The 26,431-nt window shown below is 41.8% G+C and overlaps 1 protein-coding gene across 5 annotated transcripts in view; it reads right to left on the bottom strand.

The window, feature by feature from the left end:
• Positions 1–26,431, bottom strand: part of ATP7B (ATPase copper transporting beta) — a 127,516-nt gene that overhangs the window by 50,945 nt on the left and 50,140 nt on the right. For 3 of the 5 annotated variants that reach the window (XM_075851769.1, XM_075851768.1, XM_075851766.1), the window contains exons 3-4: positions 8,060–9,263; positions 4,304–4,552 (exon numbers count right to left, since the gene is read on the bottom strand). In XM_075851769.1, coding sequence (XP_075707884.1) covers positions 4,304–4,552; positions 8,060–9,263 — 1,453 coding nt within the window. Of the gene's footprint in view, positions 1–4,303; positions 4,553–8,059; positions 9,264–21,391; positions 21,960–26,431 lie in introns of those variants that run through there. The other 2 variants (XM_075851770.1, XM_075851765.1) reach the window with 2 other exon arrangements.

The following is a 26,431-nucleotide window of genomic DNA, read 5'->3' as shown; positions in this document are numbered from 1 at the left end:
CACAACCCATGAAGGGCACACACCACAACAGCCATCTGGGCATCATAACGAGAGGGAGTAATACTGAAAAGGAAGTGGTGAGCAAAACAAAACAGGGTGCGATAAGTCATCTTCCCGTACATCTTGAAACGCCCTGGCCATAGCATGTGAGCAGCAGCACAGGAAGCAAATAACCCCTCACAATAGACACAAGAAAGAAAGGGAAAAACAAAATAGAAGACAGACAAGGTAGGGAAGAGACCGGGGTAGTTCGCGGTGAGCCTGGACTCCAGCTCCGGATAACCATGGATACATAACAGCAAGAAAAGGCAGGCAGGCACTTAATAAACACCTGAGTGAGCCAAGCCAGCAATCCCCTCCACCCTCGCATGCAATCTCCTCACAGACTAAATCTCGTGGGGAGGGAGGGGCACCGGGCCCCAGGCCACTACAGTGCGGTAGGTGGGAGAGGAGAGAAAGGAAAGCCATGGAGACCACGTATCTATATATCGTGCAGAGGCAGCCGGAGACTGAGCCAGGAAGTGTTCCATACGTTGTATCAAGGCAACCTCCTGAAACCAATCATCCAGGAGTGGTGGAGCCGCCGCCTTCCACTTGCGGGGAATAACGGATTTAGCAGCCTGAAGGAGGTGCCTAATTAGGGAGCGCTTGTACATGGGTAGTGGCACAGGGAACATAAATAGAAGGGCCGCCTCGAGGGAGCAAGAAACCCCAGACCCCCGAGACCTCCAGTATGATTTGAAGAATTTGTAGGGGCAACTCCACCAAATATGGGCCATGGAGCCCCCCGCCGCCCCACAACGCCAACATGTGTCAGGTACAGATGGGTACCATTTATGTAGGGCAGAAGGGACCCGATACCACCTATAGATAATTTTGTAGCTGGTTTCCTGGGCTCGTATGGCAATCGAGGCTTTCTGAGACAAGTGAAAAGATCGCCTCCACTGTGCATCAGTAAATGTCATGTTCAATTCAGCCTCCCAAGCCTTACAGAAGATTAGGAGTAACTTATAGAGTGTGGAGATGGCATGTGCAGGGGGCCGGGTGGAAACACACAAACCCTCAAAGTCCGTAAGTGGGCGATGAAGGTGAGTCTGGTGTTTAGTAGCACTATAGAAATGTTTTAACTGGGCGTATTGAAATATGTGACGGGGGAGGGCGTTTCAACCGGGAAGATAGCAGTTAAAGGGAGAAAAGAAGAATCGGATAGGACCTGAGTGAAATACATGGGATTAGTGGAAGACCTGCCTAAGAAGGGGAGACGTGCCTCCCCAGCAGGAAATGCTGGGTTGTCGGTAACAGGGATCAATGGCCCCAGTGGGTCCACGAGCGAACCCCCCTTCCCAGAAGTGCGTAGCTCCAGGAGGGTATGAAAAACAACAAAGGAGTCAGGTCTCGGTCTGTTCCCAGGCAGGATCCATGGCAAGGTAGAGAGGGTACGGGCACAGAGCCTCTGGGCTAATTGAACCCAGAGTTTAGAATCATGATTATGAAAAAAGTCGAGAACGCGAGCATGAGTCGACACCAAATAATAAAGGCAACAGTCCGGCAGAGCTGTAGCCTTTTTAAATTATGAAGAGCGTAATAAAATCTGTAAAAAGGTAATAGTAGGTCAAGGATCGTAAAACAAATCCCAAAACATTATTCAAGCATATAAGGTCTGAACATGTAGAACCTCTAGATAGTGGTAACGGGGAGTTGGTCACAGGGGATCAGGAGATGGCAGAGTTACTAAATGAGTTCTTTAGCTCTGTATATACAACAGAAGAAAATGCAACTGATTTAGCCGGTGCCAGTGCTGTTAATATATCTGTTGATATACCGAATTGGCTGAATGTAGAGATGGTCCAAGCTAAATTAAATAAAATAAATGTGCATAAGTCCGCTGGGACCAGATGGGTTACACCCTAGAGTTCTTAAAGACCCCCTCTTCATAATATTTAGAGATTCTCTAGTGACTGGTATAGTGCCAAGGGACTGGCGCAGGGCAAATGTGGTGCCTATTTTCAAAAAGGGCTCTAGGTCTTCCCCGGGTAATTATAGACCAGTAAGCTTAACATCCATCGTGGGGAAAATATTTGAGGGGCTATTGAGGGACTTTATACAGGATTATGTGACAAAAAATTGTATTATAAGTGACAGCCAGCAGGGTTTTACTAAGGACAGAAGTTGTCAAACCAACCTGATTTGTTTTTATGAAGAGGTGAGCAGAAGCCTAGACAGGGGCCGCTGTGGTTATAGTGTTTTTGGACTTTGCAAAGGCATTTGACACTGTCCCTCATAGACGTCTAATGGGTAAATTAAGGTCTATAGGTTTAGAAAGTATCGTTTGTAATTGGATTGAGAATTGGCTCAATGACCGTATCCAGAGAGTTATAGTCAATGATTCCTACTCTGAATGGTCACCGGTTATAAGTGGTGTACCCCAGGGTTCAGTGCTGGGACCACTATTATTCAATTTATTTATTAATGATATAGAGGATGGGATTAATAGCACTATTTCTATTTTTGCAGATGACACCAAGCTATATAGTAATGTTCAGTCTATGGAAGATGTTCGTAAATTGCAAGCCGATTTATACAAACTAAGTGTTTGGGCGTCCACTTGGCAAATTAAGTTTAATGTAGATATATGTAAACTTATGCATCTGGGGACCAACCACCTGCAGGCATCATATGTCCTAGGGGCAGCTACACTGGGGGAGTCACTTGTTGAGAAGGATCTGGGTATTCTTGTAAATCATACACTAAATAACAGCATGCAATGTCTATCAGCTGCTTCAAAGGCCAGCAAGATATTGTCGTGTATTAAAAGAGGCATGGACTCGCGGGACAGGGATATAATATTACCACTTTACAAAGCATTAGTGAGGCCTCATCTAGAATATGCAGTCCAGTTCTGGTCTCCAGTTCATAGAAAGGATGCCCTGGAATTGGAAAAAATACAAAGAACAGCAAAGAAGCTAATAAGGGGCATGGAGAATTTAAGTTATGAGGAAAGATTAAAATAATTAAACCTATTTAGCCTTGAAAAAAGGGGGGAAATGATTGATATATTAATGGCACATACAAAAAATATGGTGAAATCCTGTTCCATGTAAAACGCCCTAAAAAAACAAGGGGGCACTCCCTCCATCTGGAGAAAAAAAGGTTCAACCTGCAGAGGCGACAAGCCTTCTTTACTGTGAGAACTGTGAATCTATGGAATAGCCTACCGCAGGAGCTGGTCACAGCAGGGACAGTAGATGGCTTTACAAAAGGGTTAGATAATTTCCTAGAATAAAAAAATATTAGCTCCTATGTCAATGTGTAGAAATTTTTCCCTTCCCTTTTCCCATCCCTTGGTTGAACTTGATGGACATATGTCTTTTTTCAACTGTACTAATTAACTATGTAATTACTGAAATAAATTAACTTTTTGATGATATTCTAATTCATTGAGAAGGACTAGTATATATATTAAAAGGTAATTTTTTTTAAAAATAAACAAAATTGGTATCGCTGCGTCTGTAAAAGTCTGAACTATTACAATATACCTTATATTTAACTTGCACAGTGAACACCGTGAAAAACAAAAGAAAATAAAAAGTGATCAAAAAGTTGTATCTACCGAAATGGTACCAATAAAAACTGCAGGCCTTCCTGCTAAAAATAAGCCCACGCACAACTCAATCCACGAAAAAAATAAAAAAGTTATTGCTCTCAGAATGTGGTGAAACAAAGCAATAATTTTTTTTAACAATTTTTTTTTTAAAGTAGTAAAATATAAAAAAAACTACTTAAATTTGGTATCATCGTAATCGTATTGAGCCGCAGAATAAAGTTAAGTTGTCGTTTTTAGAGAACGCTGAAAGCCGTAAAAACGAAAACCCAAAAACAATGTAGGAGTTTTTTCCAATTTCAGCCCGCAAAATTATTTTTTTTACAGTTTTCCAGTATATTATATGGTACTTTATGGTGTCATTAGAAACGACAACTCCTCCCGCAAAAAATAAGCCCTCACACCACTCCATTGACGGAAAAATAAAAAAAGTTATGACTCTTGGAAGGCGGGGAGTGAAAAACAAAAATTAAAAATTAAAAAAGTTTATGAATGAGTCTATAAATAGCAAATGTCAAAGATGGGGCATTATGGAGGGAGTCCACTATGCCTAAGGAATAACTATGTAACACTAGCTTGAAGTATAATACATTTCCGTTAGAAATAGTTGATATAAAATAAAGAATTAAAGTAGAAACATTGGACACTTGGAGACCCCGATGAGCAAACTAAAATTTCTAAACTCTAAAATAAAGTAGATACCATTTTTCTTCTTTAGGTTCCTCTCAATGTTGGAGACACATGAGGCACACGTCATCCCAGTGACTTGTAAAAAACATTTCTGAGGTGCAGTATTTTCCAGCAGAGGAATGTCTGGGTGAGGCTTCTTAGGGAGAACATCCACAATGTAATCTTGATGGAGATTTACATTCTTTGTAGTCTCTGATGACTTTTGCTTTACTCTAGGTGATGTAGAACTTGAATGTTTACCGCTGGTAGTCAACGTGGAATCTATAAGCACATAAATATAGAATTTATATTTGTCAAAAAAATCAATCACAAATATCATAGATGATTTCTCTCAAATATTGTAAAAATATACTCAAAACGACACCGTCCATCCACCTGACCAGTCATCGAATATGATGAGGCGAGGGTATTCTGAGATTTACAACTTACATTCCTGTTTTTACTGGAAATGTTTAGATTCAGATTTGTGGCTTACAGGAAACATCCAACCCAAACGAAAAAAAAGTTTCCCATGTTCTATGAAGGAATTCCTCGTGTCAGTCTGTTACCTATTCTTTTCTTGCTGCTTCTATCACTAAATATGTCACTGGGGTGGTAACATAGCAACAGTCGGAGTCAGGTTTGGGTGACGCACTTTTTCTACTTGAGTCAATGGGGATAAGTTTGTGTCACTCATACAGGCCTAGAGCTTCCTGTATGATGAAACTGCATAGAGTGTTCCACATAGGTTCTCCACAAACTTTCATGACAGTGACTGCTGATGATTACACCGGCTCCTGTCACACAGTTATAATGGAGAAGATCTCAGTTCAGGCTTCCTGGCTCTATACGTATAATCTCTTATATTATTTAGGAGAATGCTGAGGGAAGGATAATCCCACTGTCCTCCCAACAGGCAAAGATGATACTGGGTATAGCTGCTCATCTGATGCTGTGATGAAGCATCATCGGATTAACCCCTTCCCGACATTTGACGTATCCATACGCCAAAGTCGGGTAGGGGAAGTATGGAACGGGCTCACGGATTGAACCCGCTCCATGCGATGCCGGTGTCTGCAGTATGTTACAGCCGACACTTCAGAGTAACGAGCGGCATCGCGCTCGAGCGCGATCCCGTTAGTTTAACTCATTAAATGCCGCGGTCAATAGTGACCACAGCATTTAAATCGTTAGAAAGAGTGGGCGCAATCGCGGGCGCAATGGTTGCTATGGCTGCCTGGGGGCCTAATAAAGGCCACCAGGTCTTAATAGAAGCCTGTCAGAATCACGATATACTGCAATACAGTATATCGTGCAAGCCATCTAACGATCGCTGGTGTAAGTCCCCTATGGGAACTAATAAAAAAAGTAAAAATGAGTAAAATAAAGTGTTTTTTTTAATGTAATAAAAAAGAGAAAAATGTAAAAGTTAAAAAAAAAAACCTTTTCCCTTTTTCCCCCTAGAGCATAGTAAAAAAATAAATAAACATAATTGGTAATGCCGCGTCCGAAAAGTCTGAACTATTACAATATATCATTATTTAACCCGCACGATGAACGCCGGAAAATAATAAATTGTAAACGCCAGAATCTCTATTTTTTAGTCACCTCATCTCCCACAAAATATGAAAAAAGTGATCAAAACGTCGCATGTACCCCAAAATGGTATTATTAAAAACTACAGCTTATCCCGCAAAAAATAAGCCCTCATACCACATAATCGACGGAAAAATAAAAAAGTTGTGGCTCTCGGAATTTGGCGACACAAAATAAATTTTATTTTTTACACTTAGGTTTTTACTTGTAAAAGTAGTAAAATATAGAAAAAAACTATATATATTTGGGATCGCCGTAATCGTATTGACCCACAGAATAAAGTTAACATGTTGTTTTACTTGCACAGTAAATTCCGTAAAAACGACGCGCAAAAAACAATGGAGGAGTCGCTGTTTTTTCATTTTCTACCCCACAAATAATTATTTATTCCCCGTTTCCTAGTACATTATATTGCACAATAAATGGTGCTACGAAAAACTATAGCTTTTGGAATGTGGGGAGGAAAAAACTAAAATGAAAATCTGAAAAAGGGCTGCGGTGGGAAGGGGTTAATAGGATAGCACAAAGGAAGAGAAAGCGGGGTGAAATCTAAAATTTAAGATGGTGTCTGACAGGAAGCCGAATTGCCGGTTACCTGCACTGAAGTGGATATTGCTGTGACAAGTAGAAGTGTGCAAACCTGTATATGATGGGATACCACTGTGATGGTGTAATATCTATTGTTTACCTTTGCTGATATATTTTTAATCTGCAGAATTTTTCCTGCATCATTTTCTATTGGCTTTTTGCATGTTTATAAATTTATCTTTGTTTTGGATATTTTTCAGTGATATTCTGATTTGTGTATAACCAGCCTATTTTAAACCTTAATGACTAAGCGATTTTTTACGCTTTTCCATCGTCGCATTCCAAGAGTTATAACTTTTTTATGTTTGCATCGACATAGCTGTATAAGGTCTTTTTTTTTTGCGGGACATGTTGTATTTTTTAATAGACCATTTTGGGGTACTTCTAATTTATTGACTTTTATTAACTTTTTTTGGGGGTAATAGAAAAAAATCCATCAATTTCTGCGTCCTTAATTTACGCCATTTACCGTGTGGTATAAATAACATAATAACTTTATTCAGCGGGTCGTTACGATTGCATCGATACCAAATTTATATAGTTTTCTTTGTTTTTACTGTGTAAAAGTAGTAAAACTGTTTTTTTCAAAATTATTTGTTTTTGTGTCTCCATATTTGAAGAGCCATAACTTTTTTATTTTTCTGCCGATGCAGCTGTATGAGGGCTTTTTATTTGCCAGGCGACTTGTAGTTTTCATCGGTAGCAATTTGGAGTACATGCGACTTTTTGATCACTTTTTATCACATTTTTTTTTAAGGCAGGATGCACAGAATTTGACATGGTTTCTTATTTATTTTTTTACAGTGTTCACCGAGCGGGTTAAATAACATAATAGCTTTATAGTTGGGGTCGTTACGGACGCGGCAATACCAAATATGTGTAACTTCTTAGCTTTTTTTTCCATAATAAAGTATTTTGTAAGGGAAAAAGTGGGTTTTTCATTTTTTTTCTTTGGGGTTTTTATTTATTTAACTTTATTATTATTTTTTAACTTTTTTACTAGTCCTACTAGGGGACTTTACTATGTATTATTACTTGCTTTTATAATACACTGCAATACTTCTGTATTGCAGTGTATTATTGCCTGTCAGTGTAAAACTGACAGGCACCTGCTAGGTCATGCCTCTGGCATGGCCTAGCAGGCATTAACTAGAGGCAGACCTTGGGGCCTTTCTAAGGACCAACACCCTGCGATCGCATGCAGGGTGTCGGTGGGGTGAGAGGGGGAGCCCCCACCCCCTCCAAAACCACTCAGATGCGGCAGATTTCGATCCGCCTGCTCGAGCGGCACTGCAGCGCCGTGAAAAGGCGTATGTATAAGAATAAAGCCCGTTAGTGGCCGCCGTAAAAAGGCATGTTGGCGGTCACTAACGAGTTAAGGTATACATTGCATGACAATTAAAGAAGAACTATTTAAAAACTTTTTTAGTGTAAATTAAAATAATAAAAAGTATAATTTTTTGAATTGTACGTTACATTCTACCCATATTAAAGGCAAGAAATAATAATAAATACTTGGTGCAAAAATAAAAATAAACTAAAGCCCCATGTAACATGAAAAAAATAAAATATATATATATATATAAAAATAAAAACAACACGTACCAGAAATAAGAGTAGCATCAAAGCCCATGTCCTCTATCGCTGCCCTTAATTCCTCAGAGTTTGTTTCTGTATGAATATAGAGAATTGTTCCAATCCCTTGAGGCAATGACACTGATATGGATTGTACTCCTTTTCTTTGAGAGATCATGTTTTCAATCGTTGACACGCAAGACCCACAAGTCATCCCTCCAATACTGATTAAAGCCGTCTTTGTGGTGGTCCTTTGGCCTTGTTTAGCGGATGAATGAAGGGCTGATTTTGATCTTATTGCAGGACTCAGTTCATTATCTGGAAGGGTAACCTCAAAATTTCCAGGTGGAAGTGCTTCAATCGCTTCTTTTAAAGTCAATAGAGTAGTAATACCCTCAATAAAAGATATTACAGCATTTTTGCTCTCAAGAGAGACTTTAATAGTCTCAACACCAGGGAGTTCAGAGATGGAGCCCTCTATATTGCGCACACAAGATTTACAATGCATGCCTTCTATGTGAATAGTTCTTGCCTTTGTGTTGCCTGGAGAGATAGTCCCACTAGTATTCGTAGGTTTGGGGTCTGTAGAGATACTTTCTAAATGTTCTATGTTAATTGTTCCAAGCTTTGATGGATCTGGTTTGGTTTTGACAGAAGCCACAAACCCCATATCATCGATCTGTTTTCGTAGATCTTCTGGCTGAATGTACTCTGAGCAGTAAACAATCATTGCTTCCTGATTTACAAGAGAAACCTTTATTTTGTCTACTCCTTGAATTTTTCCAATGTTTTCCTCAATCGTAATGACGCTTGACTGACAAGTCATACCCTCTACCCTGATTTTTACTACATCCTCTTTATGATGAAAATCTTTCAGAGATGTTGAAAGTTCTTTGCCTTCTTGTAGGTGGGCATCAAAGCCCATATCTTCAATTTCCTCACAAATCTTCAGGGGGGTTATTTCAGAAGGTATGTAACATACTATGGCATTGCCTTGATCAAGGTAAACCTTTATGCTGACCACACTTGGTATCTTTGAGATCCTTCCTTCAATGGACTGAACACATGACTGGCAGGTCATACCTATAATTCCCACCACAACCGAACTAACATCAGGGTTTGCGTAGGAGAAGTCATCTAGGCTACCTTCATAGCCTCTGTTGTCAAAAGCAAATCCTGGTTTTCTTGGTGGTGGTGTATGGTTAGTCTTAGGAATCCCATGGCTTGAAAAAGTCTAGATAGAAATGTAAAATAAATATTAATAACATAATAGAACTGTATCAATGGCCGTCACAAAAGAAAGTCTCCTAGCTTAACAATTGTCTAGGATCTCAACACTCCACAGAATATTGGGATGCTCTACAGCTATTGAGTTACCATGTTAATGACAATTTGCAAATAAAATTGTAGATGTCATTTTTATGCCAATTGACCACAATTTTATGCAGTCAAAAGACAGTTGTCCTTCATCTCGGACCATCTAATTTACATTATTGTTGTGGATCCCGACACATACAGTATTGGTGAATAATGTTTATACTGTTAACAGTCTTGCCTTGGTAACTGTTGGTTGTAACTGGGTAATCTTATAAGAAGGAATATTCCAGACACACCCTGGAAAATTGGTACCAAGGACTTGGTACTAAAAAGATATGTGTCTCAATCACAGCTGCACCAATCTTAGAATCCAGAAAGCCAGTGCAGGTGTTGCACCAATCGACTAATATGACCTTTACCTAGCTCCCTCCCTGTTTCTAGCGCCACTTTTCTTTTTCTTCTGCTCCCCCCGTTCCTGAGTAATTATGCTCCGTACTTTAGGAGGCTGATATGGTTATTCATTGTAGTTAGTCAACGGGGCGTGAACTACAGTGAATCTCCTAAGGAGGAGCATCTTCACTGCCTCGGACACTGTCCAATCAGCGCAAAGAAGCTTATGACAAGCCTTGCCTAGCGTGACCACGATGGGAGAAGACTTCTAACAAACACATTTGTCCTAGGCTTCCTCACGCTGATTGGATAGCGTCAAAGGCAGTGTAGATTGCTCCACCGAGGAGATTCACTGTAGTTCACGCTCCGTTGACTAACTACAGTGGATTACCATATCGGGCGCCTAATGTAAGGAGCATCCTTACCCATAAACAGGGGGTCGCAGAACAAAAAGAAAAACGGTGCTGGAAACAGGGAGGGAGCGGGGTAAAGGTAGTATACGCACATTAGATGTTAGGACCTGGGAACAAGTCCTCTTTAAAGCATGGGTCCACCTTTGAACATTATTTAACAGTATATATATAGAGAGATCAAAATATGTGCAAAGAGAAAGTGGAGTTGTTGTACATGGCAACCAGATTACACCTTTTATTTCTCAGAAGCCCTTTGGTTTCCATGAGCAACTACTCCACTTCCTTTGCACCAGTTTTGATAAATATCGTCATAAAATGTTGAGTAACGTTGCAGACACATTGATTTTACAGATCCTGATTCATACACATGAGAAATGTAGCATTAACATTGGTAATTGGGAAGTTAATGGATGTAGAAAACGTTTAAAGGGTTGTCCGAGAATCGACAATTATCATCTATCAACAGGATAGGTAATAATTGTCTGATTGCTCGGGACCCCACTGCTGGCCCCACCGACCGATCAAAGTAACGGGGATCCCAAACCCCCCGTTCCTCCTCACTGCGGTTGAGGACTTTGACTAGAGCGTCGGTCAAGCATGCACGCTGCCGCACCATTAAAATGTGCAATTGCTGACTTTTAATTTCAGTCAGAAACAACTGCTATCAACAAAATTCATATAAACATGACTATCTCCAGGGTGTACGTGGTCTGTCATGTGTGCATTTCTACCTCTGAGAAGTGCTTTCCCCTTATCTACTAATCTAAATCAGTACAGAAGACGACAAAAAACGTGCTTGTATACGCAGCTGGATGACAAAAGACAATTGCCCATAGCCTCCAACATGGCTGACTATGGTTGCAACATCCTGGCCTCAATAACAGAAGGGAGAGCACCTGTGGAGCACAAACGGCTGGTCTATCTGGTTGAATACAGAGCATACTAACAGGGATAAAAGAACCAGTAGCACATCATTTCGTTTTCATGCTGTTTTGTTACTTTTTGTGGAACTATTAATGTCTGTAAAACATTTCCCCTTTTATACAGTTATACCCATTATACTAATATTATACTGGTTGGTGCAGCTTTATTCTCATATGAACTTTCAAGAGCTGGTGGTAAAAGTTCACAACTTACATGGAAATGATGAGGTTACATAATCACACAGTATTTACATATTTTAAATTAATATCTCTGAGAAAATACGTATGATGAGTTTGAAATTATACACTAATCCCTAGTTGGCATTTCATATATTGCTTCACTGCAAAAAACGAAACAACCCTATGGTGAAATAACAACTATATAAAAGCAGAGGATTGAAATTCAGATGGTATTCAAACATACACAGAATCCAGGTGCCAGCTCTGCAGCCCAAGCAAATAAAGTACCCACAGCGGCCTCATTTGCTGTATTCAGTAATGCATACTGTATTATTGTTTATTAACTAAATTTCAGGAAGTATAAAATAATGACCTACTGTATATGAGGACTGTATCATGAAAGGTTTTTTCAAGCTTATTAAAAAAACACAAAAAAAGTACCTATATGCAGGGGCAGGGGTGCGGGCAGGGGCGCACGCAGGGGGAGGGGGGGTTCTAGTTGCCCGGAAACCTACCCTGTGACCAGGGCTGGAAAGCCCTTGAATACTAGTGGCGTCGCTAGCACCGGGCATTGGCTCCGTGCCCCGGGCAACTGCCACATTCAATTGTATCTGCGTCCTCAGGAAGCAGATAGAAATAAATACTATGGCAGAGCAGGGAGCCTGATCTCTGCTCTGCCATTTACTAGGCTACAGGCCACGTTAGGACTGCAGCGTATAAGACGCTGGGACATGATCCAAAAGCATGCCGGCACGATGATGTCACTGGATTGCGCCGACCTATGCAAGGATCCCGTCTCGGCGCCTCATACGCTGCAGGACTGAGGAGGCTGGTGGAGCTCCGTTCTTCGTGGGAACGGGGCTAGGTAAGTATACGTTTTCTTAATTGTTTGGGGGGCTTCTGGGCACTATCTACAGGGATGCTATGTGGCACTATCTACAAAGGGGGGGGGGTGTTACTATCTACAAGGGGGGGCTAGGTGGCGCTACATACAGGGGGGGGGGGTGCTAGGTGCCACTACCTACAGGGGGCTGTGTGTGGCACTATATATAATGTGTAGCATTATCTACAAGGAAGGGGGGGTGCAATGTTCTCTCTAATACTTAGCAGCTCCAGAGCGGGGCAGTTAGGGAGCAGGGCAAGTCTCCATCAATGGTGGGCGATCTGATGATAGCGTAATATAGCGTACTAAATAAGAGAATAAGAAAACTTATTTTAAATTTGTTTTAATTACTTTTTCTAAATACTATAATATTACAAGTCCACCAGTAAAATAGACAGTTATAAACACCAATTATAGGCATCAATGAAAGAATCCCTCTCTCATGCTGCGTTCACATCTGCGTCAGGGCTCCCTTCTGACGGAGCTTTCCGTCGGAATGGAGCCCTGACTGACACAAACGGAAACCAGAAATTTCAATGGTGATGGATCCGATGCAAACGGTTTCCGTTTGTCTCCGTTGTGCAGGGGTTCCGTAGTTTTGATGGAATAGCGTAATCGACTACAGTATTCATTCCGTCAAAGTAACGGAACCCCTGCACAACGGAGACAAACGGAAACCATTGAAATCAATGGTGATGGAAACGGAAACCTATAGTTTCCGTTTGTGTCAGTCAGGGCTCTGTTCCGATGGAAAATTTAGATGGAACGTTGTAACGCAGCCTTACATCACTGTCGCTGTAGATAGTGCTACACAGACCCCCTGTAGATAGTGCCACACAGGCCCCCTCTAGATCGCATCACACCCCCCCTGTAGATAGTGCCACACAGCCCCCCCTTTAGATAGCGCCATGCAGCCCCCTGTCACACAGAAATCCCCCTTCCCCTTGTATATACTGCAACACAGCAATACCCCCCCTTTATATTACCACAGCCCCCTCAAGAAAAAAAAAAGATTGTTCTTACCTTGCCACACTCCCACGACGGACGGGAGCGCTACACTGCCTCTAGGGCGGGACGCATGCGCAGACCAGAGTGATGATGTGACATCATCACGCCAGCCTGCGCAGGGAGTCTTCCCAGCGCCTTATAGGCTGCAAGCCCAACGTGGCCTGCAGCCTATAGTATTCATTTGTATCGGAGTCCTGAGGATGCACACACAAGTGAATGTGGCTGTCGCTAGCACCAGAGCCCCCTCCGGTGCTAGCTACGCCACTGCATCCACCCGCTGCCAGTGACAGCACGCGGACTTTAAACTTTAGTGAGCGGGCGGACTGTGGAAGGTATAGGGAACACTGGGTGTGTGTGGAACTATCTACAGGGGCACTGTCGGGCAATATCTACAAGGGGCACTGAGTGTGGCACTATCTACGCTGGTTTTTACGATACCAAGATTGGGCAACCCCCTTTTTAGATAGTGCCACAGAGTGCTCCGTAGATAGTACCACAGAGTCCTCTGTAGATAATGCCACAGTGCCCTCTGTAGTTACTGCCACAGTGCCCTCTGTAGTTACTGCCACAGTGCCCTCTGTAGTTACTGCCACTGTGCCCTCTGTAGATAATGCCACAGTGCCCTCTGTAGATAATGGCACACACCCCTAGATAATGCCAGTGTCCTCTGTAGATGCTGCCACAGTGCCCTCTGTAGATGCTGCCACAGTGCCCTCTGTAGATGCTGCCACAGTGCCCTCCATAGATGCTGCCACAGTGCCCTTCGTAGATGCTGCCACAGTGCCCTCTGTAGATGCTGCCACAGTGCCCTCTGTAGATGCTGCCACAGTGCCCTCCGTAGATGCGGTCACAGTGCCCTCCGTATATAGTGCCACACTGCCCTCTGTATATAATGCCACACACTGCCCTGTGTAGATACTGCCACACACTGCAATGTGTAGATACTCCCACACACTGCCCTCTGTAGATTGGGTCACAGTGCCCTCTGTAGATAGGGTCACAGTGCCCTCTGTAGATAGTGCCACAGTGCCCTCGGTAGATAATGCCACAGTGCCCTCGGTAGATAATGACACACACTGCCCTGTGTAGATACTGCCACACACTGCCCTCTGTAGATACTGCCACACACTGCCCTCTGTAGATACTGCCACACACTGCCCTCTGTAGATAGTGTCACAGTGCCCTCTGTAAATAGTGTCACAGTGCCCTCTGTAGATAGTGTCACAGTGCCCTCTGTAGATAGTGTCACAGTGCCCTCGGTAGATAATGCCACACACTACCCTCTGTAGATAATGCCACACACTGCCCTCTGTAGATGCCACACCCTGCTCTCTGTAGATAATGCCACACACTGCCCTGTCTAGATAATGCCACACACTGCCCTGTGTAGATACTGCCACACACTACCCTCTGTAGTGTCACAGTGCCCTCTGTAGATAATGCCACACACTGCCCTCTGTAGATAGTGTCACAGTGCCCTCTGTGGATAATGCCACACTGCCCTCTGTAGATAGTGCAACAAACCACTGTAGATCATCACACACACACACACACACCCCCCTATAGATAGTACCACATCCCCCCTATAGGAGTGGAATCTCAAGCCAGAGCATGCTAATGCACTGGCCTGGGATTCCTTTGCTGTAGAATGGGCCCAACACACCTCACCCTGCTGACAGCGCCACACTCCCTCTCCATGTAGGTAGCTCCATTGAGACTCCCTCCTCGACCGGGGTGTGTAGCGCTGTCAAAAGTGGGGCGTGTGGAGTGCTACTACAGGGGGTTTCCACTACATGGGACTGTCGGGCCACTGCTCACTAATGCGTACGCAGTGTGGGAGGACTGACGTCATGAAGGAGCGCTCCTCCTTCTGACCACTCTATCCTCTCCCCGCGGGCTCACCAATGCGTTCGCAGTGCGGGAGGACTGACGTCATGTAGGAGCACTCCTCCTTCCGACCGCTCTATCCTCTCCCCGCGGGCTCACCAATGTGTTCGCATCGCCGGAGGACTGACGTCATGAAGGAGCGATCCTCCTTCCAAACGCTCTCTCTTCTCCCCGCGGGTCGCAGATGACAGCCTCAGGGGCCGCATGCGGCCCGCGGGCCACGTGCTTGAAACCCCTGGTCTAGCCCTTTTTTTATTAGGACTTGTAATATAAAGGGATCGGCTGGTGGATACGTGCAGACCAATACTCTTAGCTTAAAAAAACACAGGGTAGCGAGAGCATGACGAAAATAACTTGGTTTGAAAAGTATGTGTTTGGAAACTCCCCTTTAAAAATCCTGCGTTTGCCCCTGAGGGGTGTAGATAAAGACTTATGTACCCAGGTGCAAAAGTCCTTTTTGGCCCTTCCAACCCCTCTTCATGGCCGACAGGCCGTAGCTTTTAGCTGCATCGCTGGGTCTCCTAAGTGACCCATCGATGCAGCACTAATACCCAGGGGTGTTGCTCAGGTCTGAAGACATTAGGGGCAATAGCCCCAATATCTCTATCTATCTATCTCATATCTATCTATCTATCTATCTATCTATCTATCTATCTATCTATCTATCTATCTCATATCTATCTATCTATCTATCTATCTATCTATCTATCTATCTATATCACATGTAGCAAAGAGAGTGCGGCACTTCAAACATTAGCTTAATCCAAATATTAAGTTTTGTTCACCCGTGGTGGATATGCAACGTTTCTACTCTGCTATAGAGTAAATTTCAAGTTTGCCCTAAAGCTCCGCCACTAGATTGGATTAGATACACCAGTCCAGAAGACAGTGTAATACATGATAGGCTTAGATACAGGATCAAGCAGACAGTATAACACATGATAGGCTTAGATACAGACTGACTGCTGAAAGGTGTCAAGGATTTTGGTTTCCTCGTGGCCTCCCTCATCTACCAGATTACCCATACTGCCATATTACTTGTACCTCCAAACCAAGCATATATGCATCATCATTAATTTTGGCCCAAAAACCAACATTCTTGTACCAACTACCAATTAGAGCAAATATATGCAATACGCATTGGGAGTTATGCTCTCATCTATGAGGGCAGCTACTAGTTAGTAAATGAATCAGAATTTTTTTTTAATTGCAATAACAATCATCATCATATGCCTTTAGATTCTACCCAATTTGAGGCATCAACTGGATCAGTAAATAAAATATCTCTTCATTATGTATGATTCTTAAGATCAGTACATAATTCCGTTATCAGTAATTCCCTCATAACACTTTAACCACAATGGAGAATGATTTTTTCCTTTTTTTGGGGGGGCTTTTCTCTTCTTTTTTTTGTGTGTTATTATGCTAATTCGAAGTCAATGCATGAGGCACTTATCACGCTCATTTTAAAATCTGATAAAGATGCAAAAGTCCTGGCGAATCAGTTGATTAAAATCATTATAACTATTATAAGTGATGACTTAACAGGATTAAACAAAATTTTCTCCAGCATTCATTAGACCAGTGGGGAGCAAATTTACCAAGCTCTATAATAGAGTATTGTACTCTCAGTTACAATATCTGTGTAATGCTGAATCTCATTTATTTCATAGGGTACATTTTTTTTATATAATAAACTTAAAGGGTTATTCCCAAGTTGAGTCATTTTTTTTTTATAATGCATCCTAATCCTAAATTGAATTATAAATCTGTACTTGTTAACATTTTAAAAAAAATTCCTTCCCTAACTACCTTTTTTTTCAATCTTGATAACTCAGCTAGTGCTTGTTATATCTTATAAAAGGGGGCGCGAGCGGCTCGATGTCAATCAAGCCACCCTGCACTGTGCGTGATTCCGACGTTGCTAGATAATGAAGTTCTAGCAGCATCGGGAGAACGATCGTCTCAACCAGGCATGGCAGCGTGGTTGAGACTAACCCCCCCCCCCAATTCCCTACATAGTTTTATACGAACACCTTTACTTTCAAGGCACCCACGCCACTGATATATCCACACGAGCAGTTGCCGGGCCGGCATCTCATGCGCATGCGCTGATATGCGCGTTCAAGATTACAATGACATCCTCTCCTAAGGACGGAGAGGATATCATTGCGCATGCGCGGCCACCGATATCGGAAAACAGTGGTGGCCGGATCCCTAGACAACGAGCAATAAACAAAGAGGGACTGACAGCGACATGGAGCATGGATATCAAGAAAATGACATTGTTTGGATAAAGAAAGAATACCACCTCTTGGCTGGCTTAGTTGATGCCATTTTTTTCACCATAATTTTGCTTCAATTTTGGTGCATGGTGGCGCATCTTAAGACACTTCCACTTTCCACTAGACCATGCCAATGTGTGGTCTGGCAGAAAAGGGGCCAGGCTCAAAATGTGATTCTGTGCATCACAATTTAGGCGCAAAAAAACTGGCATAAACTATGCCAACCAAGAGGTGGTATTAAGAAAAGTGTCTAACATGTCTATGGATGGGTTGGGTGGAGTATTTGGGTGGGTCTTGATATATTTGTTGTAGTCTAGCTGCAATGTAAATATATTTATTAATGCAATGTAAATATATTTATTAAATATAATAATCTCAGGATGGAACATCACTTTAATAAGAGGACAGGAGAACAAGGACACTTCCTAGACGTCGGAAGTGACTAACAATGTATTAATTGGCTCCTCAGGGAATGTGCTGACTGTAGGGAATAGATATTCACCATGAAATAATTACAATCTGGTAAAAAGGAAACTGTCAGCTGACGAGAGATATACTGTAACAACAACAGGTTTAGTTTCCTTTGGGATTGCATTGGCATAGGATCAAGATTAGTAATACTAAATAATAAAACTATGGCGCATTTAGATTGTAGCCCTTTTTCGTTTCTAGTCCCCCAGCTCGCAAACAGATGGGCACAAGAAAGAGAAACATGTTCAGAAGTGGTTAAAGGGTGCCTCTAATACATCATATGGTCTATGATACTATCTATATTCCTTGTCAATGTTTAAAGGGTAACTAAACGTTCAACAAACTTCTGACATGTTATAGTGACGTGTCAGAAGTTTTGAGTGGTGGGGGTCCGAGCACTGAAAACCTCACCAATTGCTAAAACAAAGCGGCAGAAGTGCTCGCATGAGCGCTGAGACGCTTTGTTTCTATTCGTCTTTTTCCGGAAATCGATGTAGCGGTGTACGGACTCAATAGAAAGTCTATGGGCCCGTACAGCACTACATTGGTTTTCCAGAAAAAGCCGAACAGAAACAAAGCCGCTGAGGGCTCACGCAAGTGCTCCTCCCGCTTCGTTATAGCGATTGGTGGGGGTCTCAGTGCTCGGACACCCACCAATCAAAACTTCTGACATGTAACTATGACATGTCAGAAGTTTTTTGAATGTTTAGTTACCCTTTAAATACCTTTTCTTGGAAGTGGCACCAAATTTGCTGTTGGTAAGAAGGATTGCACAACAAATGCAAAATATTGTAAACTTCTTGTCATTTAAAGGAAAGCATACAAAACATGTAAAAAACACTAAATATATAATATAATACACATCAATAGACTTTTACCAATGACACATACTGTACGTATATTTGTAGACTTGTCACCTTCTGACAATAGAATGTCCTCGCTAAGGCTTCGTTCACATCTGCGTCAGGGCTCTGTTCGAGCTTTCAGTCAGTGGAACCCATGAACGGAACCCTGACTGAAACAAACGGAAACCATAGGTTTCGGTTTGCCTCACCATTGATTTCAATGGTGACGGATCCGGTGCAAATGGTTTCCATTTGTCACCGTTGTTTAAGGGCTCTGTCATTTTGACGGAATCAATACTGTAGTAGACTGCGCTATTCATTTCATCAAAATGACAGAACCCTTAAAAAACAGTGACAAATGGAAACCATTTGCACCGGATCCGTGACCATTGAAATCAATGGTGATGCAAACAGAAACCTATGGTTTCCGTCAGGAACCCTGTTCATGGGTTTCCCTGATGAAAAGGACAGACAAAACCCATGAACAGATGTGAACGCAGAAGTGAACGAAGCCTAAGACGGCAGAATTTTTTTTAAAGTTAATAGTCCCCAAAAAAGACAGTTATGTACAAATATCTTGTATTGAGGGTCAGACTGGCCCACCAGAGCACCACAGGATCCTCTGCTGGGGCCAGGAATGTACACATCATAATGACCCCTAATACAATAGGGCCCCAAGGACTGACTTCTGATCCAATGACTTGCCACTAGGGTCTATTTCTAATGGGTTGTTTCACAAATAATCTATTAGATCTTATTGAGGATATATCCCGTATGTACAACGATAACATTAAAGATTACAATACAATTAAATGAATATGGATCGGTCCTAATTTCTTTTTGGTGGGCCCATGAAATCCCAGTCCAGCATTGCAGTGTTTTTTTTACAGGATATTTCCACATCTGCGACTTGGCTTTGTTGTGTTTGTTGTTTTGACAGGAAGAATAGCGTTGCAGGCAAATGTGGATAGAACCTTATTCATTTCTATGAGTTACAAACTAAATCCAATGGGCATCAGTCTTTAACATTTCACGATCAGCCCGTTCACATCTTGTTTTTTCCATACATCTAGTGTGTATGCCAGGATAGCTCCCGATGTGTTTGCTAGACATATCCATAGGGCTCAATTAGCCCGACAGAGTCTAAAGGGACACTCTTTTTTATAAATATGGCATATTGTAATAGACTATGCCTTTCCATCCTGTGGGATCCTACCAAAAAATATACTGCGTGGTATACGTTTTTCAACATGGGAGCCTGTATGGCATAAAACGTATCCTTTAAACGTATATGTCATGGACATTTTAATAGCTTTTCATGAAGTATCCGTTAAATTGATCCCATTATAGCTTATGGTAAAGGATGCGTAAAACAAATGCCGAACAGTGGCATCTGTCACCCATAGGCTACAATGGTATCTGTTTAACGGATACGTTATGAAAAGGGTCATGACAGTTAATGGCGTATCCGTTAAATAGATACCATTATAGCCTATGGGTGATGGATGCCACTGCTAGGCTTAATTCACAACTCGTTTTGTGCATATATTTGCAGTATACACAAAAAAAGTAGCAAAAACATATGGATTTTTATCTCATTTTGTCATATTCGTCGTATACGTTCGAGTCGGTTCTCACTTCCATAAACTTAAGTTGTGTCAAAATATAAAGCAAGTAGCAAGGAGTGGTTGCAGCGTATTCTGGCACCAGTTCTGAGCATCTTGGCAGGGGGAGGCACAGTTTTGTCACATGATCGGGGTAATTTCCCATATATAATGACAAAAATGTATACGTATGCAAACATAGGGTTTATATTTGATACGTCATCCATGTCGTCCATTGACTTAAATACAAATGTAATATATTTATTAGACATGCCTTTTTGTGGCGTAATAGACTACGCTTTTCAGGACTTTGAAAAGAAAAAAAAAGGATAGGACGTAAGAATACAAAACGTATGCACAAACTACACTATCAGGGCATCCGTCGTGTCCATAGGAATCAATGTACGTACACGCTGTAGCACACGTTTTCACCATTTTTTTTTTCATTTCAAAACGTGCACGTCAAACATACATTAAAAACGAGATGTGAACTGAGCCTTAGGCATCCGTCACAGCCTACGTTAAAACATATACGTCGGGAGTTTTTTTCCAATGTTAAACGTAATGTTAAACATAGGCAAAAAACAAGGTAATTGGGGCCTCAATGGTAAAAGAATTATACAACTAATGCAAACTGATACTATTTTCCATCAGTTTAGATAACTGCATACCACAAAAAAAGCTAAAACTAACTTAAAAGTTACAAACTGCCAAAAAATAAAGTGTTTCATACGTTTTAGTTTATATTTGTGGTATTTTATTATTATAAATCCACATTCAAATGCTGAAAATAATACATAGATTACATTTACACATGATAAGGAAGCCTATATCATAAAAAAGGCTGTACCAAAAAATCAAAATATAAAATGTGAGGGAAAAGTAAAAATGACAAAAGTTACTGCTGTTTTTTGGGGGGTTTTTTTCATTACATTTTTTTGAATGGGATTTATGAAATTTAAATGGGATTTGTAAAAATCAAATTTATATTTAGAGTTTCAAGGGTCAACATGTTATGTATCTTGTGACTTTGATTTTTCCCCCCATTGATTTTAATAGACATAGTACATGGGTTACTCACCACAAGCGAATGACTGTTCCTTCTATAACTCAATAAATTCAAATGATATGAAATCATGGATCTTAGCCCACTAACCTGTTCCTTGGGGTCTCCAGGACCTCCGGTCTTTATTCCTGTTTGTACCCTTTTCTCGTCAGTGTCCGGACAGTCCTCTGAGTTGGGATTTACTTGCTGAGTTCTATCATAAGACTTCCTCTGGTCCGTCAGATCTACAATGTCAGCCTTACTTTTAACCTGTTCCCTTTCTTCCTCTTTACTGACGTTAAAATCATCCATGGCCAAAATCATTTTAAATGAATCTTACAAATATATAGTAATTAATATAAAATATAAGCAATAGTGGGTGAGAAGTCCTATGTGTAATCCATATAGAAGAGATGCAGTAATAAGCATTAGTCCAGCTTTTATAGGCTGGAACAGTCTGCACTCCGCTATATACACATTTAAATCTCTTCCTATGAATTAGCATTTATGTTACTCTGAGAAACTGGACTGAGAAGTGTGTCTCTGCACACAGCCGTGCGACTGAACAGAGAGGGTTGTCCCTCTCATACATATCACATAGAAGCCGGACTGAGTGTACACAATGACTTGGCTGCAATTCAATCTCCACCCGTGTGCAACATCACTGCTACAATTCACTGCTCTTATCATTTAACATAGGGCTCTGTTAATGAATCGGAGTGTAGTTAATAGAGTGATCACATACTTAGAATATTATATGTGGGATAATGAAAATTATAAGAATATTACAAGTCACCAAGGAGTCCTGCAATACTTCATATTTATAGAGGTCAGTGGCGTAGCTATAGGGGCCGTAACGGTTGCAGTTGCAACTGGGACCCAAAGCCTAGGGGGCTTACAAGCTCCTGTTGCTGGCCTGCGCCAGGAGTTTGTGTACAGAGGCGTTCGGAAGTGAAGAGAAGTTGGTAGCGAGCAGCGGTAACTAAATAACGGGGTCTGGTCTCGTAACTAAATTCTTTTTTTTTTTTGTCTGTTATAATTTTGGGGTCTGGTCTAAGGTTCATGTACCCATGCCCCCATCCTGCACTTTCTTAAAAAGAACCTTTCACCTCCCAATACATGTGCAGCTGAGTGCAGCATGTAATAGGCAGGGCTGCACAAACACTGGGGCACTTTAAAAAAAATTCCTACCCTCCTCCGTTATTTAGATATCGGTGACGTTATATTTGGCGCCCAATATTCAAATAATCCCCTGAACTGTCAATGGGGCATGTAATGGCAAGGGGGCATGTAACATCGCTGTGACACTGTCCAATCAGCTACGGACAGTGCCAAAGCAAGAGCTGGAGAGAGGCGAGCGTGTGCGCGCGCAGCTCGAAGCTGTGCACGCAAACGCTCTCGCACGCTCTCATTCACTCTTCAGCTCATGGCAGACAAGTACAAGATTGTGTGATCTGAAGAGTGAGTGAGAGCGTGCGCGCGCATGCAAGGACAAGACTGTGTGATCTCTCATGAGAGATCACACAGTCTTGTACTTGTCACACGAGAGCTGAAGAGTGAGTGAGAGCGTGCGCGCGCATGCACGTACAGTTCCAAGCTGCGTGTGCGCGCAAAGCTCCGAGCTGCGTGTGCGTGCGCAAACGCTCTCCTCTCTCCAGCTCTTGCTGTGGCACTGTCCGTAGCTGATTGGACAGTGTCACAGCGATGTTACACGTCCCCTTGCCATTACATGTTCCATTGACAGTTCAGGGGGTTATTTAAGTATCGGGCGCCAAATATAACGGCACCGATATCTAAATAACAGAGGAGGGTAGAAAAAAATGTAAAGTGCCCCAGGGTTTGTGCAGCCCTGTCAATTACATGCTGCGCTCAGCTGCTCATGTATGGGCAGGTGAAAGGTTCTTTTGAAGTGGCTGATTGTGTGTGTTTGGTACCATTGTCCAAGCATGCTCTGATGACTTGACAGGTCATGTTGGGAGTTTTCACAGAAGTTGTGATTTTTTTGTTTTTTTATCGAGACCCGGCCAGCTAGTGTGCCCTCACCGTAACTTTCACATGGAGCTGGTAAATGCTTTGGAGCAGGTGGATTTAAAAGTTTGCTGTAGGGCCCAGCACTTTAGTTACGCCCCTGTTACAGGTCATAGAACTCCATTGATGTCTAATCTTCATTATCATTTGCTGTAGAGTGTGCATTATTCTTTGTAATACACACCTCAGCTGCTGCAGAACCTTTTTTTTTGTAGAATAAGGGGGACATTTTTGTCCACCATTGGTTGATTAAAATAAAAAGCTCACATTCTTTTTAAAACAAAGGTCTGCAGCATCTGAGGTGTGTGTTATAATGTCCTGCTGCACACGGCAGTTCCTAAAAAAAACAAAACAAAAAAAAATTAAACCCCACAAGGACCAAACCTATTTTGGAAAAAAGGACTGCAGAATTTTTTTCTTTTGTGTCGCTGCTTTCAGGGAACCATAAGTTTTCTATTTTTTTTTTTTTTTATCATCGTAGCTGTATGAGGGGTTTTTTGTGGGTCCAGTTGTATTTAACAGGTAAGTGAAACTTGAGGGGTAAGTAGAGCAGTTGAAGCCCAGGCAAAAGCAGATTTTTCAGACTTTCCTGTATGATGAAAAATGATGCGACTTGTTACATTTCAACTCATATTGTAATCTAGCCATATACAGTATATATAAATGAGATTTTGCTGCAGTCTCATGTCCAATAAAGGTATCTGTGTTGTATAATTTTTTACCCTCTCTACATATACATTTTATAGGTTAACAGTTTTTGCAGTATAAGAATAATAAAATATAGTTATGCTGCCCTCCCAGGTTTCTGTGTGGTACAACTACCTTACAGGCATTACAGGTTTCATATTATTTTGGTCAAGTGAAGGTTACCTTTACTTACATCATATATTATGGAATTACTTTTACAGCAATTCTCCAATATATACCTATCAGCTGCATCACTCCCTTTACAAGTGGGTGTTAGGCTTCGTTTACATCTGCGTCAGGACTCCGTTCATGGGTTCCGTCTGAGCTTTCCATCAGGGGAACCCATGAACGGAACTCTGACTGAAACAAACGGAAACCATAGATTTCCGTTTGCATCACCATTGATTTCAATGGTGACGGATCCGATGCAAATGGTTTCCGTTTGTCACCGTTGTGCAAGGGTTCCGTAGTTTTGACGGAATCAATACCGTAGTCGCACCTATCTCTAGAACGGCAATTACTAAGGGGTGGACCTCAGTAGTTGGTGGGCGCAAAGGATTCAAAATGTATAATTTTAACTTCTATGTAGTCTGTTGATGGTCGTCTATACCAATTAAAACGTTATATTTTAATTTTGGTGGTTGGGAAACAAGGGCTCTGTTTGCCGGTAGGCACTCTATACATTTTTATCTCTAGAACGGGGCCCCCTAAACCCCGTTCTACCTTTCTGTGTTGTTGCTAAATCATGTGATTTCCGACCATGAATTACGCAAATAGCGTAGCTCAACGAGCTACGCTGTTTCCGTAAGTCCCATAGAACTGAATGGTAGTTAAGGAAACAGCGTAGCTCGCATGCTTCGCTGCTTCCGTAACCGCCATTCACTACTATGGAAGCTACTGAAACAGCATAGCTCAGTGAACTACGCTGTTTCCGTAATTCATAGTCGAGAATCACACGCTTCAGCCACAACACACAGCAGTAAAATGGGGTTTAGGGGGCCCCATTCTAGAAATAGGTGTGAGTCCCAGAGGTGGGACCCGCATCTATCTGACATTTATGACATATCCCGTGGTTATTCCAATTCCAACAAAGTAGTAGGACAACAGCCCACGTCTCCAAATCTTCAAAAAGGTTTTATTGTCAAAACATCTTACGGTAAACAGGCAACGTTTCGACCCGTAGTGAGTGAAGGGTCTTTCTCAAGCCTAACATCAAATCTAAAACCATCATCTTAAATTGATAGGTACATTTAATCACATGGTGCATTTCAACCAAACAAAATTGTGATCAATGTCTCCCAGGTGAATTATACATTAGTTTAATTAGCATCAATCAGCTGGTTATATAACAGTACTAACGTGTAGAAAACCGACATACAATCTACATTCAATGCAACAGTTGATATATATATATATATATATATGACAATCGTTATCTTGCCAAACGAAAACGAGGAAGAGAAGTTCACCACACTACAGCTCCCAGCACCGATGCCAGGTTCTCATTGCGCATGCTCCACAGTCCATGGATCAGAGAGGTACAGTATGCAGCAAATCAAGCCTCATCCATTTCAAACTAGACAGATCGGCGTGATCATCTAATCAGGTCATTATCGAAATCATATTTCATTCAATTCCACATCTTATCACTCAAGTGTGTTATACACCAATGTTATGATCCCGGACGCCGAAACCATCAACCAAAAGGTCACATGTTCATAAGTGTCCAATAAAACCTTTTTGAAGATTTGGAGACGTGTGCTGTTGTCCTACTACTTTGTTGGAATTTACATTATGCCAGAGAAGGCTTGCCTGGCTTGACAGCGTGCACCGCACCAGAAACTCGGGACTTGTGCTGCTTCAAAATTTTCTATTTTTGGCTCAATATCCACAGGATATGTCATAAATGTCTCTGATGGGAAAACCCCTTTAACAGAAAATAAAAGTGGAACCAAAAGTAAACTATCACTTGGTCAGGTACAGGCATATGCTCACGTTTTTAGTCAGGGATTAATGTATGCTACCACTACACTAACACCAATAACACAAATAATATCACCATACAGTGACCATATAGTGATTAGATACCAGTTCTACACTTGTGCCCTGCAGGCTATTACCACACTGCAGACTATAAGTCACAGGCAGAAAACATTACAATTAAAAAGGATCTTTCAGCTCTCCTGTATGGTGTAGTATAGAGTAGATGTCAGCTCTCCTGTGTGGTGTAGTATAGAGGAGCTGTCGGCTCTCCTGTGTGGTGTAGTATAGAGGATCTGTCAGCTATCCTGTGTGGTGTAGTATAGAGGAGCTGTCAGCTCTCTTGTGTGGTGTAGTAGAGAGGATCTGTCAGATCTCCTGTGTGGTGTAGTAGAGAGGATCTGTCAGCTCTCCTGTGTGGTGTAGTATAGAGGATGTCAGCTCTCCTGTGTGGTG

Source organism: Rhinoderma darwinii, chromosome 2 (assembly GCF_050947455.1).
Source record: "Rhinoderma darwinii isolate aRhiDar2 chromosome 2, aRhiDar2.hap1, whole genome shotgun sequence".
Classification (NCBI taxonomy): domain Eukaryota; kingdom Metazoa; phylum Chordata; class Amphibia; order Anura; family Rhinodermatidae; genus Rhinoderma; species Rhinoderma darwinii.
The sequence above is the reverse complement of the archived record's forward strand: the minus strand, read 5'-3'. Positions and strand labels throughout refer to the sequence as shown.